Consider the following 18379-nt stretch of genomic DNA (forward strand, 5'->3'; position numbering starts at 1 on the left):
GTGTCAGAAAGCTTGCTCATGGGTCTTCCAGTAAGATAACGACCCAAGACACACAGCTAGAAACAAAAGAATGATGTACTGCACACAGTCTAGCCATGTACTTTCCAGTAGTTCAGGAATGAAAATGAGAAAAGAAAATGAGAAAAGAAACCAAAAAAATAAATCAATAAAATAACATTAGTAGAAACATAAAAATGACAAAAAACTACTTCCATGTACTAAAAGTCATTCTAAATAAATATCTTAAGGCTAGCTTTGAACAGAGGATGGATGGATGGATGGATGGATGGATGGATGGATGGATGGATGGATGGATGGATGGATGGATGGATGGATGGATGGATGGATGGATGGATGGATGGATGGATGGATGGATGGATGGATGGATGGATGGATGGATGGATGGATGGATGGATGGATGGATGGATGGATGGATGGATGGATGGATGGATGGATGGATGGATGGATGGATGGATGGATGGATGGATGGATGGATGGATGGATGGATGGATGGATGGATGGATGGATGGATGGATGGATGGATGGATGGATGGATGGATGGATGGATGGATGGATGGATGGATGGATGGATGGATGGATGGATGGATGGATGGATGGATGGATGGATGGATGGATGGATGGATGGATGGATGGATGGATGGATGGATGGATGGATGGATGTTTCCGTCCTGCTGTAGCAGAGCGCTGCCTTTCCTCATGGCTGCCCTTAGAGTTTTAGAAAGCAGTCAGGTGTGACTGGGGAAGGTGAAGGAGGTGAAATGCTTCCATCACTTGAGGGAGAGCAGAGTGGAAGCTTCATACTTGAATCCACAGTGACAGCTTTGCTGTAGGGCAGAGAGCCTTGCGGTCTGACCCAACTCCTTCTTCTCTGGGATTCTTCTGCATCTCTGACATCTCTTGTCATCTCTGCTCCACTACAGAGCCTTTCACTTGTCACGGCTTTCAGGACGGAGCCCCACTGTTTAAGGTGAGTGGGTTATGCCAGGAGGTTCCTAACGGCTGAGCTGCTCTGTTGGCATGCAGGGCAGCTCTCTTATGTTCCCCATGAATTCAACTTTGGTTTTCTGCTTCCGCTTTTATTTCATTTCATGAATTTCTCAGGACATATTTTAAAAAAATCTTACTTATTCAATAAAGTTGCATGTGGAGCTGCTTTTAAAATGATTTACAGTCACAAATGTTTAACAGAACTTGAGTGCGATGTCTCCAACTGGGCAAGATGTTGAGGTACCATCCACATCACAGTGTGTTTCGTACTATGGAACGGTATCAAGCAAAGACCAAATAAAGCTGTGGGCAAATGATTCTATTGAAAGTTTTAATAAGACAAAATCTGAATATAAGTGAAGAACTCTCTTTGAATTAGTCAAGGGCAGTATGGTGTTGACTTGTATTTATTTTCTGTTTCAGATCAGAGCTGAAAATGACCAGGATCAGATGACAACCAATGTCCCAAACGAGACAGATCCAGTCCTGGATTCACTGCCCATCAATTCAGAGGTATTTTATTTTTAAGGTGCAGCTAAATGATGTCAGTCAGCCAACCTGTTCAACTTCAGTGTGTCTGTGTGTGGACCTGAATGAATTGATAAAAACATATGTTTTGGTTTTTTGTGACCTTGTAAATATTGATTTGACCTCTGATAAATGTTGATTTGGCTTCACAGAATATATTGGGAGAGTAAATATTTAAATTTCTTTTAGGTTACAAAAAATATATTTCGTTTTGGTGATTTTAATCTAACAGAATCAGACTTCAATTTGGTCAGTGCTGGTGAAACTCTAATAGTCATCGTGTTTCTTAGCGTTTGTCTTCCAGACTGTTTCCAGAATTCAAAACACTTGGGTTAACCACCAAATTACTTTGTTTGCTACGTCAGAAAATCTTCTGTGGGGATAAAACAATCAATCTTTCTTCTTTATCACAGGAATTGGAGAAAGAAATATCTCAATGTCCTGATTGTACTCATTCAACTTCTACAGCTAGCAACACAGAACAGGAACAGAAGTTGGGTTTTCATTTTGAATTTTCCAAAAATTTTGGCTGGATTTAAAACTAGTTTCTTTCCATGGGTGTTGGCTGTGATAGAATGAAAACATTTAAGTGAAGATATCCCTGTGAATCAGTCAACCATATTGTATATGGGGACTTTGCATTATTGAATTGATAAAAACATCTGTGTTGGTTCTAGTGAGGCTGAGAATATTGGTTTGACTTCTGATAAATGTTGACTTGGTGCCACAGAGTATAATATTAGGGAACATTTTTAAATGTTGTCAAAATAAAAGAAATATATAAAAATCTTGTCTTCTCTTGTGTGTGTGTATATATATATATATATATATATATATATATATATATATATATATATATATATATCTATATATATCCATCCATCCATTTTCTGTTCACCCTTCGTCCCTAATGGGGTCGGGAGGGTTGCTGGTTCCTCTCCAGCTGCGTCCCGGGCGAGAGGCGGGGTCACCCTGGACAGGTCGCCAGTCTGTCGCAGATATATATATATGTATATATATATATATATATATATATATATATATATATATATATATGTGTGTGTGTGTGTGTGTGTGTGTGTGTACAAATGGTACCACATATGGATGTGGGTCAGGAAAAAAACCTGGAAATATGATGCTTTTTCTTTTCACTTCTCTTTATTTGAAATAAATGGCCATCCAAATTCAGAGTAGAGGTTGTTTGGTGGTTTGAAAAGGTGAGAAATGAACATTTTTGGGTGGACCAGCAAGAATTACCCTGAGAAACAAAATCAGCTCAATAGACCAACAGTGACATCCCAGCCCTGATCCTGTGGTCCGCTTTAACCCCGTAACGTTTCTGTTGGTAAAGAAATGCTGCAGAAGCAGTAAAATATGTTTTGTTGCTCTCTGTAAAAATACATACAGTATAATATTCACATCTTCTCATTCCTACAACTGTTAGTTTAATTTAAAATGAAGGTTTCAGATTAATTTTTAACAGCACAGACTTAAGCCACAGACCCACCTCAATGGCATAAAAATCAAATCTCTTAGCAGTTAATTGTACGTTTCATGCTCAGCAGGCAGGGATTTGACCGATGAGTCATTTACCTTCACACACACAGGAACCAAGGCTACTATGAGGCTGAGTAAACAGTAACCATATAACAAGGTCAAAGACCTGAAGGATCTCACTGAACTTTGCTTTACAGGCTCAACACAAACACATTTGTTAGGGTGAGTTTATGTTTCATATCACGTGTAGATATTCTCAATATGACAAGGAGAACTGAATTGGTAAAGCAAACATGCAGAGGTCTGTGAGCTTGTTGGACAAAAATGAAAAAGTTGAGCAGCAGAGTGAATAGAGAAGATTTTTGGAGCTAAATAGCTAAATGTAGCCTCCGTCTGCATTTCCCTCATCAGGAAAAACAAGTAGAGTGCAGACTCCTCCCCGTGACCTTTGTAAAATCTTTCAGAGTTTTTCATTCTGTTGAGCACCTGCTGAGTTACATGTTCCCTCCTCCTCATCTCAGCCACAGACGCAGCAGAAGTCAATCTACAGTGAGTACAACAAAAAATCTAATCAATTCACAGCAGATGAGTGCTGCTGGGAAGGAAATTGTTGCTACATAAATATTTGCTATTTTCTGGGTGTTATGGAATGATTTTGTTTATCTGTTCAGTTTAGGATTCATCCAGAGAGGCAGATTTGGTCCAGCTCCAGTTTTGAATTGTTGCTTATTAACTGTGAATATAATTTCTAGCTGGTTTCCATTAACAGTGTAGTGGGTTTTGCTTTTCATGATGCAGGAGGAAATGGTTGGATAGAAAACAATCCTACATCAGTTCATCTGTTTCTTCTTGTGTTTCTGCTCTTTCTTCTCAAACCTCCAGTCAGTCGTGGCAGATGGCCGCTTGTACTGAGCCAGGTTTTGGTTCTGGTTCTGGTTCTGCTGGAGGTCTCTTCTTGTTAAAGAGGAGTTTGTCCTCTCCACTGTCTCTACATGTATGCTCAGTTTGAGGAATTGCTGTAGTAGTCTTCTGCTTCTACTGGGTCTCCATAGAAACTTCTTAAACGACTTTAACTAATTAACTGCACTTAATGTACTGTTTGATAACTGGGATCATTTAGAATGTATGTATGACTGAATTGACTGTTTTTGTTGTTTTTTGTGAAGTGCCTTGAGACGTCATTTACTGTGAATTGGCACTATTTAAATAAACTGAATTAAATTGAACCACTTGGTAAAATTGTATGTTCAGTAATAATTGGATATGCCATTTCTTTTGAAGATCCATCATGAACAACAGTCTGGTTAGCACTGATTTTACCTGCTCCTGAAAATAAGGAAGTGATATATCACAAACAATGACCAACAATGCAGTGCTGTCTTTTCAATACGAGTCAGTGCTAATATTAACAAAATAAGGGCAGAAGATGACACACCGTGAACAATTTTGTACATGTATATTCTGGCAGTCTCATAGCTCAGTAGGTTACAGTTCTGTAACATTGCACAGTGGTGATACTGTCAGGTACTCCTAGATACTTTAATGCCAAGTAATTGAAATGTGGAATGTCCATTCTTGCACAATTTAGCTTCCTGCATTGATAAATGTGACCAGGTGAAAATAATTTGTGATTATTGTGTCTGACCAGACCTTTTACTTGGGATTTAAAAATTCATTTAGATTCAATCCAAACCCAATGATTCTGAAACGTCTTACGCAATACTGGATTCAGTTCAGTTCATTTCTATTGAACCAATTCACAAAATATCAACTTAGGCAAAAAAGTCATTTCAGTCCAATCATGCAGATATTCTGACTGATTCCAGTTATGCTGGATCTGGTTTAAAAACATATTTTCTGTTTTTGTTACAAGAAGTTTTAACAACCGTAATCTAATAATTCTATGAGATGTTAGTCTTTCCACAACTTGTATGGTATTGTTAACATATGGAAAATACTTTATTATCTGCACATGTTTTGTTATTAGGATATACAGCAGTTATTAGGACACCGAGGTGAAAGATAATTCATGCAAAGGGAAAGGAGTAATGGTCCCAAAATACATTCTTGTGAGACACCTGTGGACGAATAAAGGAGAGGAGAGGAGCTTCTGGTTTTAACAGATTATTATCAATTACCGGTAGATTATTGTTTCTATTCACTTTTGGCACCTCATGGGAAATTGAATCCACAAGATTTTACAGTTTACACAATCAAAGCTTTAAGTCATATCTAGTAAATGTTTTACTCTTTTTAAGATATTTTATTTCACAATAAAACAGGGTATAAAACAGTGACCTTAGTGTTGCCATGCAGGCTGGGGTCATCTGATTGTGGGTGGATATGCAGAGAGAGTAGATTAGTATCTTTATTGATCCTCATTCAGTGAAAAGTCATATCCCTACCAACTATGATAAAGATCTTAGCACCATAAATTCTGAGATGAGATGGAGATATACGTAGATTACCATCTCTGTAGAACTGCAGCTGCAGGTCAATGGGTGAATGGGGACACCGGTGTCATCATGGCAGTTAAAAGGTTAAATGTGACTACATAAATCCAAAACTGTAAAAGGCGGTACAAAAAGTTCCGTAATTTCTTTGTGTTCTTACAGTTCTTTATTCATTTCAGAAATGCTTGACTCTTGCCTGTTCCTGCTTCTCCTTGTTCCAGGTAAATAAAAGTAAAATAAAGTAGAAACTGACTAACCGAGTTAGCATCCATGCTTTTCAAAAAGTCAACCTTTTGACCTCTGCAGGGGGGCAGATGTTTATGATCCATAACACGCAGCATGGCCTGTGTCTGGAGGAGTCAGCTGACACTAGTCAAGTTCTCCTGAAACAGTGTGACCTGGACTCTCAGGCTCAGCAGTGGCTCTGGATCAACCAGGGCATGCTGACGTGTGTCGGATCCTCCAGGTGTCTGTCGGCTCAGCAGAACCATCCGGTCCAAACCCAGGCCTGTCCGGAGTCAGACCAGGAAGCTCCAGAGCTGATGTGGGACTGTAGCAGTAACAGACTCAGCAGCAGAAACACTTCCTTAATGCTGTCCACCGACGGCCAGCGTGTGATTCTCACAAACCACCTCAAGCACTTTGAGTGGAAGTCTCTTGACGAGGTGGACGTCTGTCAGACGAGCCTCCGTAAGTCTGAATGAACCAAAGTAGATCTGGTGCAGTCGATTTCAGAAATATACAGCAATATCTGAAATATAAAGCCAACCGTGTCATTTCTTTGCAGCACTTTCAACAACTAAACTGCAAAGCAATACAGTAATACTTTATCACATGTAAAAGTCATGTCAATAATAACTGCTTGTGTATTAAATTTCTTCCAGAATTTGGTGTACCAGCACAGTAATTGATCTGTTTCTGAAAACCGAAGGATTTACCGTGTTCCTGTGTGTTCCTCTCAGGGCTCCGGAGAGCGTCTGAGGACCAGGACCCGTTAGAGGATCCGGAGGAGGCAGCAGACGGGATGAAAGGCATGACAGAGGAGCAGAGAGAGTATTTCCGCTGGTTCTACCGTACCGAGGACCGTAAGTACCACCGCTTTTCATAAAGGTTATAAAATCCTTCAGCTGAAGATGGTTCACGTTAAAATGTTTGGTGAATTCAGAAGCTGAATCTGAATCTTTCATACATAAAAGCATACCGCTACAGCTACAGTATGTTCCTTTTAAAGAAAAAAAGTGCTTATACATATTGGTTTAAACCAATATGTATACATTTATTGTGCTGTCACCGTATTGTGACAGCACAATATGAGACAGATAATCTGAAAGACTCAACCTCCTCCATCTCCTCTCAGTGCTGTCAGCTGCTCCTGTATATGCAATGTGCTAATGGCAGAGAAACAACCTTTACAGGAAAACTGTTTATCTGCTGTCATCAGTGGCCATGCTAATTAGCCAGAGCGTTCATGGTGACTCCACTGTGGTGGACCATAGGGAGGAGGCAGAGGTCACAACCTGGTGACAGTTTTAGCAAAATGTAAAAAACATCCATCCATTATCTTACATGCTTATTCCTAGTGGGGCCACAAGGGGTGCTGGTGCCCATGTCCAGCAGACAACAGGCAAGAGGAACACAGGAAGAAAACGCAAACTGCATTTTAAACCAGGACCTTCTTTGGAAGGCAACACTGCTACCAATTGTGCCACTGTGCAGTTCTGTAAAAGTCTCTTTTTAAAATTGAAAGTTACATACTGCAGCTTTAACATAAGGTCAGTACTTATATAAAAGAGAATTTGATTGTAATAAATTAATATTTTAATAAACTGACTTTGACTCCACCTACAGTGGCCTCTCACTTTGAGTCACAGAACAAGAGAGTTTCCCAGCTGTTTGCCAGCATAGAAACAGTCGGCAGCAGATAGCAGTGATTTATTATCATGTTTGCAGCTGATTGGAGTTCTGGGTCCTGCCAGCATCATCCCCCAGCTACTCCTTCCTTACAGAACTCAATGAGGGCAGGAGAAAAGATTTGAGTGTGTAATTTCTGTGGCCCAACGTTGTTTCAGAAGGTTCTAGCTTTGCTAGGTCTTGATCCAGTGCAGAGATGGCCTAACTTTGTGATTATGTTCTTTTCTGTCTTGCAGCAACTATTTGGACATTTGTGCTTTTGGTTCTGGCTTTTGTCTGTTTGCTCATTGGGTTTTTGCTGCTGGGAATGGGAGCCATGGCCAATAAGTAGGAAATTACACATCAAATCTTAGCACCAAGGAGAAAAATGTAATGTTCCATTTTAAAGATTTCCTGCTTCATCTCCAACAGGAGCAGAAAGAAGATAGCTAAATACAAAGCCCAAGCATCCCTTGTTAAGAGGCATGAAGGTGAAGAGCTTCAAGTCGTTTCTGCTCTTTGGGATAACGGCACATCTCCGTTGCCACAGGGCCACACGTCATCCGTGTCTGAAGGGGACACAAAGGAACTGAAAACAGGGGACATTGTGGTCACATGGAAAGACGGCAATACCTCCTGCTTGTATCCAGATCATATTTTAGAGGAGAGACAGGAGGAGCTGGAGAAACAGGAGGAAGTGTGGCAGGAACGAGAGGCTCATGATGAGGGGAGGATGACAGAGTGAATACTGGTCTGTTCCTTAGCTTTTAAACGGATCCACCATTAGTTGTAACAATAGACTTTATTTGAGAAATATTTATTTAGATATAAAAACAATACAGTGAAAATACCGTTTTTATAAATTTAAATAAAATATTGTCACATGGACGTTGCCATATTGTTTACACTGCAATGCATTCTGGGTAAATGACGTTTGCTTGGTCCAGTTGTGCTAGCTCCGTCCAGCTAAAACAGCAATGATAACATTAAGACTTTTCAATTTGAACTGGAGTTCATTGAAATTGATCTGGATGTAGAAATCACAAGAAATAATGAAGATGAGGAGAAACAAACAGAGGAAGAGGACAAAGTCACTGAAGAATCTGGTCTTTGTGCTGCTGCCACATTCAGTTTCATAAATGAAACGATAAATGCGGGATTTATGTGCTTTGTGGATAAAAACTGTTGGCATTGCATTTGGTTTTAGCTTGTGAAGGTAACCTGCTAGATCCTTCATCAGTTTTGCTCATACTAATGATTCAGTCTTCTGGAGAGAAATGTTGAGGGCACTATTGTGTCCTTCAGAAATTGTGTTCAGCTCTGTCCCACTGTTCTCTTTTTTTCATGTGGGAAGCAAAGCAGACTCACCTCATTACTTTTTTTAAGTCTAAAATTACACAACATGCAATATGATGAACAACTTGGGTTAAGTTAGCCTTCCTGTGTTTACTCTCAGATTCCAGTACAAAATGGACCAACCACATCATCAAACCAGCAAGGTGAAAAATGACTACATCCATGGGTGAAAAATATGATAGATCTAAATTTTTTGAAGTAATTATGACTTTTGACATCTCACAAACTGCAATTTTTGAGTTAATAGGAAAGATGGAACAAATTTAGGACATGTTCAACTAACTGTGGATCACTTTAACATTTCCTTTCATTCAGATTTAATAAACTACAAAGCTCTAAAGATGTTTTTTCAACAATCATGTGACTGACTACCTGCTCGGTACTCTTTGATGTGAACTATTCAGAAATCTTTAAATCCCCTCAACCTCTTCTGTTTCTGTCTTATGTAATCTTGACCCAATGATGACTGCTGCCACAAGCTCACCTGAAACCACTGCAGGTCTTAATGCAGTGACCTGATGGAGTACATGGAGTATGCATCAGTGTCATCCAATGAGATTCATGACTCCTCTGGAGTCAGGTGTACAAATTAAAACCCAAAATAGAAGCTGAGATTTAAATTTAGCTGATATTTTGGCCTTAACTTAAACATTTAATTGTATTAGAAGCTTTCAATTGTGCTTTAATCAATTCTATACATGATAACAACACTATGGCAAAAACAACAGAATACTATTTTATATAAACTGAAATTAGATTTTTTAATATTTTTTTTTGGTTGATTCCTTTTTAACTAAAATTTAAAATGATCTCACTATGTTTTTAATATAAAGTCTATTCCCACAAATCTTTGTGTCACTTTTGTAAAAAATTGCTTCAGTTTTAAAAATCTGGCAGCTTTAATGGAGCTGATCAGCATGGAGGAGAGTCGTTCTGGAACAGTTCTATTCTCACTCAGTGTTCTTGTACTTTTCTTATTGTTTTCAGTCTTTCTAATTTATAGAACACCTGTTGCCCTTTGTGTCTATTTGGTTCAACTCCTCACCACCATCAGTGGGACATTGTACTTTCTGCTTCATCTTATTCATTTCCACTGCTCATTTGTGGCTGATCAGAAGGACTAATTATGCCACTTTGCTGCCATGTAGTGAACTCGGTAAGCCAAAGTATGACTAATTTCACAACTTTGCATCCTGTATATGGTAACTTGTATGTGTTATATTCAAAATCAATTTACAATCTGCTTGACAGTAAAAGCGCAACATTAGAAGTAAGTGGTTAAAGTTTCCATTTAGCATATGTCTGTCTTCTCTGTAATGTGTTGTTAAATCAATTTTCCATCTTGTTTTGTTGAAACTTTTTCCAAAATGGAATAAGGTTATACCTAAGTGGTAAATGGACTGAACTGATTTTGCAATCATTTTAATCACTAAAATAAATGTGACTTACACTAGACTCACATTTACTCATTCACACACACATTTATACATCTGAATGCAGATCAGTAGGTAACTTGAGGTTAAGTGCCTTACCAAGGGGTTCATTGACATGTGACAGGAGGAAGCTGAAATTGAACCTACACACATCTACACACTGATGGTGGAGAGCTACATTGTAGCTACAGTTGCCATGGTGCAGTCTGACAGGAGCGAGGATGACTTTACATCTTACACAGCCATCTACAGGATGTGATGACCGATTCCTTTGAAGGATTTCTGGTCTTCCACTTGTTGGGATTTAAGGGTGATACAAAAAGCCTGGAGTAAATCAGAATCAGACACAAACAACTGAAGCATACAGCCAGAACGTGTAGGAGAAATACAACCCAGCAGGAGTTGTTCAAAGTTCAGATCCAAACCAGTAGGAAGGCTTTTATGAACCAGAATCTTTGATTTCCTTACAAAGGAAAAATATACCATACTAGTATACCAGCTCTTCTTCCTACTCTGTTCTCTGCTGTGTTGCATCAAGATGTCTTTCGGTCTGAAAGACATCAAAGTCACAGTTGGATGGCAGACGTGTCAGAAGATCTTAAAGCCCTTGAGCAGGGTGAGTGTGGCGACCCTCCGTTTGCTCTGAGCTCTGGATGTCTTCACTGTGACCAGCTTGGCGGTGGCAGGCGCCGGCAGCTCCTTGTAGCATAGAGTGGAGAAGGAGTGGACACCCAGCAGAGCTTTGTCCTCACTGACGTAGGCAGCACTGAGCAAATTGCTGCGTTCACCACCTCGCTTGGCCCTCCGGACTGCCTCATGGAAGATGTACTGGACAGAGAGGAAGTCCCAACAGGCGGACACCTCGAAGAAGGAGCAGTCGAAGCGAATCGCCACAGCCTCACCATCACTCTGACTCACCTGCCTGACAGGAGAAATCAGCCTTTAGACACTTATTTTGAATTCTTTTTTTTTTTGTTTCTTCTTCTTTTACAAGCTAGTCGTTCAGACGTCTTCATGCAGCTGTAGAAAAAAAACACATAACCTTTCATTCTTCATTGTCTGACAGAAGATCAGACTTTGCTTTTACAACATCAACTAGAGATGCACCAATTCCTTATTAATGTCAATTCAGCTATTTTTCTGCATCAGATCGATGTCTATGGATACTAAACCTCAGACGTTTGTATCGGTTCCAGAAGTGAAAAAAGTGGATCATTGCATCCCCAACCTTAACCTGATGTTTCTTGAGAAATCAGCTTTGGTTATCTAACTGTACCATCAGACGCAGTTAGTGTCTACTAAGTTAGAACATTTCTGAACATTTCAGCCACACTTCTGTGTGTGCTGTTTGCACAATTACACAGTAAAAAATGATCAGTATTTTGGTTGATTTTGTATGAAAACCAAGAGCAGAAATTTTCCCCAATGGGTTTCTTGAGATAATGAATGAATCTCAAGAAAACAAAGTTTGTTTTATTTTCTTGAGCTCTACTTCTATGCTTTCTAGTTTTCCTTCACAGGTTTTCTCTCGCTGGTGAAAAATAAAGCTTATTTGCTGAAGTTGTAGTCAAACACATTTATCTCTACAGTGTACCGTTATGTTGCCAAAATCCTCTAGGTTTACCTCAGGCAGTGTTCAAAGCTGTTTCCATGTTACTTACTGTCCTTAGTTTTCATGATGGGCTCACCGTGTAATGAAAGAGCTGTTATCTTATTGTACCCACTGCTACAAATAAATAACTTTGGCATCAGTTATTGAAATATTACATACATAAGGTGTTCAGCCTAGATCCCTAACAGTAAAATGTTACCACAAACTTCAGCTCTATGGAGCCTGAAAGGCTGAGCTTTCTTCCTGCAGACCCATATAACACACATCAAGCAACCCACCAGGTATAAAAAAGACCCACAGAAAGATTTACATGCCTGTATCTGTCCATGTCCAGCTTGTTGCCCACCAGGATGATGGGAGTCTGGGACCTGAAGGTGTTCTTATGCATGGAGAGAGTCTGCAGGTAGAGCTGGCAGCCTTTAAAGCTCTCCATGTCGTTGATGCTGTAGACCACCAGGAAGGCATTGGCCCATGAAAGATAGCGCTCACAATTCACTGGACCCTCCTACACACACATGTGCACGCGCGCACACACACACACACAAGCGCACCCCCACACACGCCCACACACACACATTCATGACAAGTTATTTTTTTTACCATTAAGCCAAAACTGTTTTTTCCGCTCAAATAAATAAACAGCTGAGAATGACTTCAGGGATTAATTTTTTTGAACTTGGTTGAACTGGCACAACATTCATGAAATTATTCATAACAAGTTGTTTTGCAAACTGGGAAATTGTGAGATTTGCTAATAATTTTGATTATTATTGGCAGGAAGCTGATATTATTGTATTTCTCTTTAATATGTTGAAAAGGAATGTGCTAACAAGGTCACAAACATCATCTATTACAACAGCTTAGTATGATTAAAACTTCCAGAAGTGTTAATAAATATTTAATACATGCAATTTTCAATACATTATACCGTCATGGGAAAACATGATGTCATTAAACTGGCTGCAATCATACTGGTGGCATTGAAATGAAAGTATTGTTTACAAGAACTTCAGATCAGCGTTACATTTAGTCCTAAAACAAATCCTCCTCCGAGTGGCTTTCATTTGATCTGCAATGTTTCAAGGCCTGGAATCAGACTATTCCAGTGTTTCACCACTAGAGGGAGCGCCTTCCCCGCATGTCTGCTTCTGACTAACTTCTTTTCTATGAACCTTCAGAGCTAACCTGTGCCTGCAGTAGAATCATCTGATGGCTCAGAACGTCACTGCAGGTCTGATGCTGTTCTGGTAAATGTGGAGCCTATTGCTGAGGCTCATACCTGGTCACAGGTGTCCATCACTCGTACTGTAACAGGCTGCTGGTCCACAAGCTCATCTGATGAGTAGATATCCTCTGAAAAACACAGACAGCAGAAGAGCTGAGATTCTTCTAGATGTATTGTCTCATAGCTGAATGAAGCTAAGTTTCTAATGGTCAAATATCTGTCTGATTTCAGGATTTTGTGGGATGTTCACATCATGGTGGTGTAGACCAAACCTCACTATGTTCCTGTATGTTCCTGTATTTATTAAATCTCCTCCAGTCGAAAATAACACTTTTTGTTTTGTGATCCTCTGATGTTTGTCAAAGTGTTGATCAAAATTCTGGACCCAAATGTTCAAGCCAAACACATCCCAGCAAATTTTTCTGCCCCAGTATCTGAGATGAGGATTATTTTTCTCCCACCATCTTTAGAGGGATCATTTGAAAAGAATATACAGTAGATGTACAATTTATGACAAACACAATATCTGCTTGTAGTTTGGAATTGATCTATATAATGTTTCACTCAATGAATTGACTTACTGGTAATGTACTGTATCATTATAGACTGCTAAATATAACTGTATATAGAAATTTGTATTATATTTCAAAGTTCTTTGTGGTCTCTCACCCACTTATTGGTTTCACATTGTAGTCCCATGTTGGCATGAGTAATGCAATCATTGCAGTAAATCTATTAACTTTAACTATCTTTTTTAATCAGTGTGGAATAAAATACTCACCAAGATAAGGATCATATTCACTGATGAAGCGCTTTGTGAGAAACTTGACAGTGAGAGCTGTAAAATGAGAAAAGGAGCATAAAGCAAGTTGCGTAAGTGAATCTGGATCTCAGGGGACCCACGGCAGCCGGGGGTCAGTCAGAGTCCTGGGAAAGTCAGAGCTTCATAAACTGTCCCGTTTACCAGGAGTAATGGTGGAACTGTTCTGATGAACCACCGTGAAAACAAATTCTCTTTGCTACACAAATAATAGCTGACATAAAGTCAGTCGGATTCTCTCTGAACTAAAAATAGATTCTAAAATCCTGATCAGAAGATTTACAACCAAGAAATGAAGGAGGTTCATCTACAATGTTTTCCTAACAAGTTGTTAAAAAGGAACACAGACCTGATTTTCCACAGCCCATCGCTCCGAGCAGAACCAGGTTGCACTCAGCACATGGCTTTACCTTCCCAAACATCCCGGTCATGGTCAGGTCCAGACTGCTGCACGATGATTCTGACTGTCCTCCCTCTGCTGGGGATCATGTCCTTACAGACGAGCAGGGAGAGGAGATGTGGCAGAAGCCCCAAGCTGACACTGAGGAGGGAGGGATGATGATGATGATGATGATGATGATGATGATGATGATGATGATGATGATGATGATGATGATGATGATGATGATGATGATGATGATGATGATGATGATGATGATGATGATGATGATGATGATGATGCTTCAGACCTGTGGTCACAGTCCAGAGTGAGTAGGGCCGTGTGCAGCTCATTCACTCATCTGGCCATTTTAGGTAAAAAAGCTTCAAAGAAAAATAATAAACAAATAATAAACTTAATGGAAACGTCGGCTGAGTCAAAGCTGCGTGGTCAGACTCAATACTTCCATACAGTTCAGTGCTTGTGACATAGATATGTGAGACATCCTTGTTTTGATATTTTTGCAGCTGTTTGTTTTGGTTCTGTACAGGAACATTTCCAACTTTCCTCTTCAAAACAGTTGTGATGTTTGACTTACAGCTTTTAATTCCTTCTGAAAAATTCTTAATAAAGTCAACAAGCAGGTTTATTCAAATCACTCTGATAACAGATAAACACATACATTAGCTGAAAATTATTTTTCTCTGAATTATATCAGCAGAATTAAATTCACAATACCCAGAAGTTGGACTTTTTATATTTTGGATCGGTATCAGCTGATTTAATATCAGTCAATACCGCTCTGATACAGAGTAACAGAGCTTATTTGACTCAATAGTTGTTCAAAAGAAAAGAAATTCAGACGTAAGTGTACTGAATTACAAGTTTATTCGATAACTCTGCACCACTACAGCACATTTAAATACACCAATAGCTTGACAAGCTTGATCAAACATATTAAAACAACACAACTTTCATTTGTAAAGTCTATAAGTCCTATGAGGAGCATAACAGTCAATGTAAAATAAATAATTAAGAAACTAAAACTGACAAAAAATAAGCTGTAACAGACTTGAAATGGTTTTAAAAGTGCAGTTATAAATCCTAAATATAATGTAAAAAATAAATAAAGCAAGATGCCACTAGAGAACAAAGCATAGAATTAGACTCAATAGATCCACCATTGTGGATCAGGCACATTGTCACCAATACCTGACCTAGAAATGTTTTCAACATCGGGATTGACACAGATATTAATATTATATCGGGGCATCTTCAATTATCACCCAGACAGGTTGATTTGGTGAGAGTTTATTATCAGAGTAACATAACATAACCAGCTGATCATATGATCAAAGTCATAATGTAAAACCTCATAATAAAATGTTCCACCACAGCTCTCTGTGTCTCAGTAGAAGATGAGCCATAAACCTGACAGCACAGCTGTCCTGTGAACAGATTGGGTGTTGAAGTGGTGGCATGTGTGGTATGACTCCCAGAGGAGTCAACCATTGTCTCATCGACTTGGCTTGATGCTCAAGGTCAAATCTTCAGCTGTTCCACAAACAAAGAGGGAATCATTATTGATTTCCAGCCACCATTACACCATCCAGCTCACTTCTCCACTCAGGTTACATTTGGTCTTGGACTGTGTCACACCTCTGCATCTGCTGCTGCTATGTATAGAGTGTGCTCTCAACAGATACAGAGAGAATACTGTCTTTGGTAGTTCAACAAGTTGCGCGTGTGGTTGGATTTTAAAACAGACTGAACTGCTTTAAATGAATGAGCGTTTGGTAGGGAGCTGCAGCAGAAAGTAATGGCGGCCAGCAGCTGCCAGGGACATGGTGAGGCAGCAGAGAGGGTGAGGGTCAACGTCAACGGCAATATTTTCAGCGTGGACAGAACCGTCATGGCAGACAACTGTGAGTACTTCAGAGCGTTGTTCCAGTCTGGAATGAGAGAATGCCAGCAGGAAGAGGTACAGCTGCGAAGCGTTGGCGTTCAGGGGTTCCTGGTGCTGCTGCGGGTGCTGCAGGGGGAGCGGCCCATGCTCAACTGTGACCAGATTGTTGAATCTATTGAATGCACAGCTTTTCTCCAGGTACCAGCTCTGACCAAACACATGATGAACATCATCAGCTCTGAAAACTGTTTGCTTATGTATCACACAGCTGCTGTCTACGGGGTGTGGGAGCTGTCCCACCACTCGGCCTTATTCATCAGGGACATGTATGCTGATCTGAAGGAGGATGCGCACGCCTTACCCAGCCAGATGGTGGAGTACGTGGAGTCTGTTTCCCCGAGCAGCTACATGGCCGTGTGCAGCCACTCTCCATCCTCAGAGCTGCTACATGATGTCCAGAGAACAATTTGCTATCTGGATGAGGAACACAGGAAGTGGAGGACCCTCACTCAACTGCCACTGAGCACCAGCACCACCATGGCAGGTGTGGCTGTCCTTGACAACAAACTGTACATCATAGGAGGAGTGCATGATGTCAGTAAGAGGGTTGTGGAGGCCGGGTTCTGCTACAACCCTACAGATGATACTTGGTCCACAGTCTGTGGTCCGCAGCAGCTGCGCTACAGCTTCACACTGATTGGTCATGAGGGATGTCTCTATGCCTTAGGGGGGACGTTCAACATGAAAGATCTGTCATCGGTGGAGAAACTTCGGACGTCTGAGGGGAGCTGGGGCTTCGTCTCAGCCCTGCCCTGCCAGGCAGCATCCGTTGTGTCGGCTGTAGCCATGAACAGGATCTTCATCTGTCTCTGGAGAGGGAAAGGGGCCACGGAGGTCCATGAGTACATCCCAGAGGACGACCGCTGGGTTTTGGTCACAACCCTCATCCGCCAGCAGAGCTATGGACTTTACATGGTGGGCCACAGGGATAATCTGTACATGATGCGGAATGGACCAGCTGAGGACTTTTTGCTTTGCGTGATGGACTGCTACAACCTGACCTCAGGTCAGTGGACGGCCATGTCCGGTAACTATTGCAACAGCAAAGGCTCTCTGTTCACCGCTGTGGTCAGGGGCGATTCAGTGTTCACCCTTAGTAGACATGTTACCACTGAGTACACGGTGGAGAAGACCCAGTGGAGGCGAAAGTGTGAGATGGAAGGTTTCGGTCGGGTTGGATCCATCTACACGTTCCAGATGAGGCTTCCTAAGCACACCGTCTCTCTCAGGGATAGATGTTTGGATCAAACTTCAGAAGGAAGCTTTAGAGACAAACATATTGTTCCCACCCTGCCTTTACAGTGCTCCTATGACTTCTGAAGAGAAATTCTGAAGTTGGCTTTTGTGGAGCACTAATAAGCAGTCAGAATGAAAAACTTGTTGGAGTAGGATTGTTCCAGAGTAGTATGATGTGAAACACGGATCACGGATTTCATCAAGTGGAGTCAAAGAAACTTTTTGATGGAAAAACAGTTCAATAATATCTGAAGCATGTTGATAATTTAAGTTTTCACATCACATTTTTGAATAATGTGCTAAGTCCTGCTAGTTACACTGAAGACGTTTTGAAGAATGTTTCACATAGAACATTTTAGCTTTGTGAAAAACCATTTCTGATCTATGTAAAGATCATCATTCCACAGAGAGGAAAGTTATTCATGAGTGGAAAGCAACCCAGACTTCAGTCTCCACAGGAGTGGACATCCCAGTAAATTCCTCCATCAATCAACACTAAGAGAAAAAAAATCAAGAAGTCTATGTCAGACTGCAGAAATTAGATAATATATTAGATTATATTAATGTTCATAGCTGAACAATGAGAAAAAGACTGAACTAATATGACGGATGATCATGGAATTTTGTGTGTTGGGTACTTTCTCCTGTCACAGCTTAAAATGTGTTGTGTTGAGTTCAGTTTTATGTTATATGTTGTAGTTTTATGTTGCTTTGATTCTTTCATGCATGTTTGAGAAATCCTTGAATCTCCCATGGCAACCAGTAGGGATGCCAAAACACCAGCCTCCCAGAGAAGCCCTCACTTTTCTGTCTGTTAAACTAAAGTAGCTACAGTAGCAACATTTTATTTCTTCGGGTATTTATTTTGTATAAATACATGATTTAGTATACAAGCATAAAAAAAATAAAGAAGTCATTGAATTCAATCAGAAGATGCAGTTTTTATATTTGAACATGTTTTAGTTGTGATTCAAAA

The 18379-nt window shown here is 40.2% G+C and overlaps 3 protein-coding genes across 5 annotated transcripts; 2 read left to right on the top strand and 1 right to left on the bottom strand.

The window, feature by feature from the left end:
- The first annotated feature begins 3326 nt into the window (after positions 1-3326).
- si:cabz01068815.1 (solute carrier family 51 subunit beta) lies at positions 3327-10183 on the top strand. The gene is made up of 6 exons (XM_044144038.1): positions 3327-3582; positions 5666-5707; positions 5793-6176; positions 6449-6571; positions 7634-7724; positions 7809-10183. Exons 2-6 carry the CDS (start codon positions 5668-5670, stop codon positions 8119-8121), a joined length of 951 nt encoding a protein of 316 aa, XP_043999973.1. The 5' UTR covers positions 3327-3582; positions 5666-5667; the 3' UTR covers positions 8122-10183.
- A 142-nt stretch (positions 10184-10325) lies between these two features.
- rasl12 (RAS-like, family 12) lies at positions 10326-14320 on the bottom strand. Its single transcript, XM_044144050.1, has 5 exons — positions 14172-14320; positions 13784-13840; positions 13057-13130; positions 12092-12282; positions 10326-11087 (listed from the first exon to the last, which is right to left on the bottom strand). The coding sequence occupies exons 1-5, from the start codon at positions 14251-14253 to the stop codon at positions 10754-10756; spliced, it is 738 nt and encodes a 245-aa protein (XP_043999985.1). The 5' UTR covers positions 14254-14320; the 3' UTR covers positions 10326-10753.
- A 1605-nt stretch (positions 14321-15925) lies between these two features.
- Positions 15926-18307, top strand: kbtbd13a (kelch repeat and BTB domain containing 13a). Of its 3 annotated transcripts, none has more exons than XM_044144072.1 (2): positions 15926-16651; positions 16835-18307. In XM_044144072.1, the coding sequence occupies exons 1-2, from the start codon at positions 16021-16023 to the stop codon at positions 17485-17487; spliced, it is 1284 nt and encodes a 427-aa protein (XP_044000007.1). In that variant the 5' UTR covers positions 15926-16020; the 3' UTR covers positions 17488-18307. The 3 variants fall into 3 exon arrangements, with proteins under 3 accessions (XP_044000007.1, XP_044000015.1, XP_043999997.1); XM_044144080.1 differs by having other exon boundaries at positions 15926-16126; positions 16376-18307; XM_044144062.1 differs by having other exon boundaries at positions 15926-18307.
- The last annotated feature ends 72 nt before the right edge of the window (positions 18308-18379 follow it).

The sequence above is a fragment of the Gambusia affinis genome, linkage group LG02, assembly GCF_019740435.1.
Source record: "Gambusia affinis linkage group LG02, SWU_Gaff_1.0, whole genome shotgun sequence".
Taxonomy (NCBI): Eukaryota; Metazoa; Chordata; class Actinopteri; order Cyprinodontiformes; family Poeciliidae; genus Gambusia; species Gambusia affinis.

What these genes read in the sequence shown, in the direction of transcription:
- si:cabz01068815.1 (XM_044144038.1), top strand. Translation starts at nt 5,668, where the DNA reads ATGCTTGACTCTTGCCTGTTCCTGCTTCTCCTTGTTCCAG. An exon ending in GTTCTACCGTACCGAGGACC is followed by an intron (nt 6,572 to 7,633) that starts GTAAGTACCACC and finishes TCTGTCTTGCAG; the next exon opens with CAACTATTTGGACATTTGTG. An exon ending in ATGGGAGCCATGGCCAATAA is followed by an intron (nt 7,725 to 7,808) that starts GTAGGAAATTAC and finishes CATCTCCAACAG; the next exon opens with GAGCAGAAAGAAGATAGCTA.
- rasl12 (XM_044144050.1), bottom strand. Translation starts at nt 14,253, where the DNA reads ATGACCGGGATGTTTGGGAAGGTAAAGCCATGTGCTGAGTGCAACCTG. An exon ending in TGAATATGATCCTTATCTTG is followed by an intron (nt 13,131 to 13,783) that starts GTGAGTATTTTA and finishes TGTGTTTTTCAG; the next exon opens with AGGATATCTACTCATCAGAT. An exon ending in CTGGACATGGACAGATACAG is followed by an intron (nt 11,088 to 12,091) that starts GCATGTAAATCT and finishes TTCTCCTGTCAG; the next exon opens with GCAGGTGAGTCAGAGTGATG.
- kbtbd13a (XM_044144062.1), top strand. Translation starts at nt 16,021, where the DNA reads ATGGCGGCCAGCAGCTGCCAGGGACATGGTGAGGCAGCAGAGAGGGTG.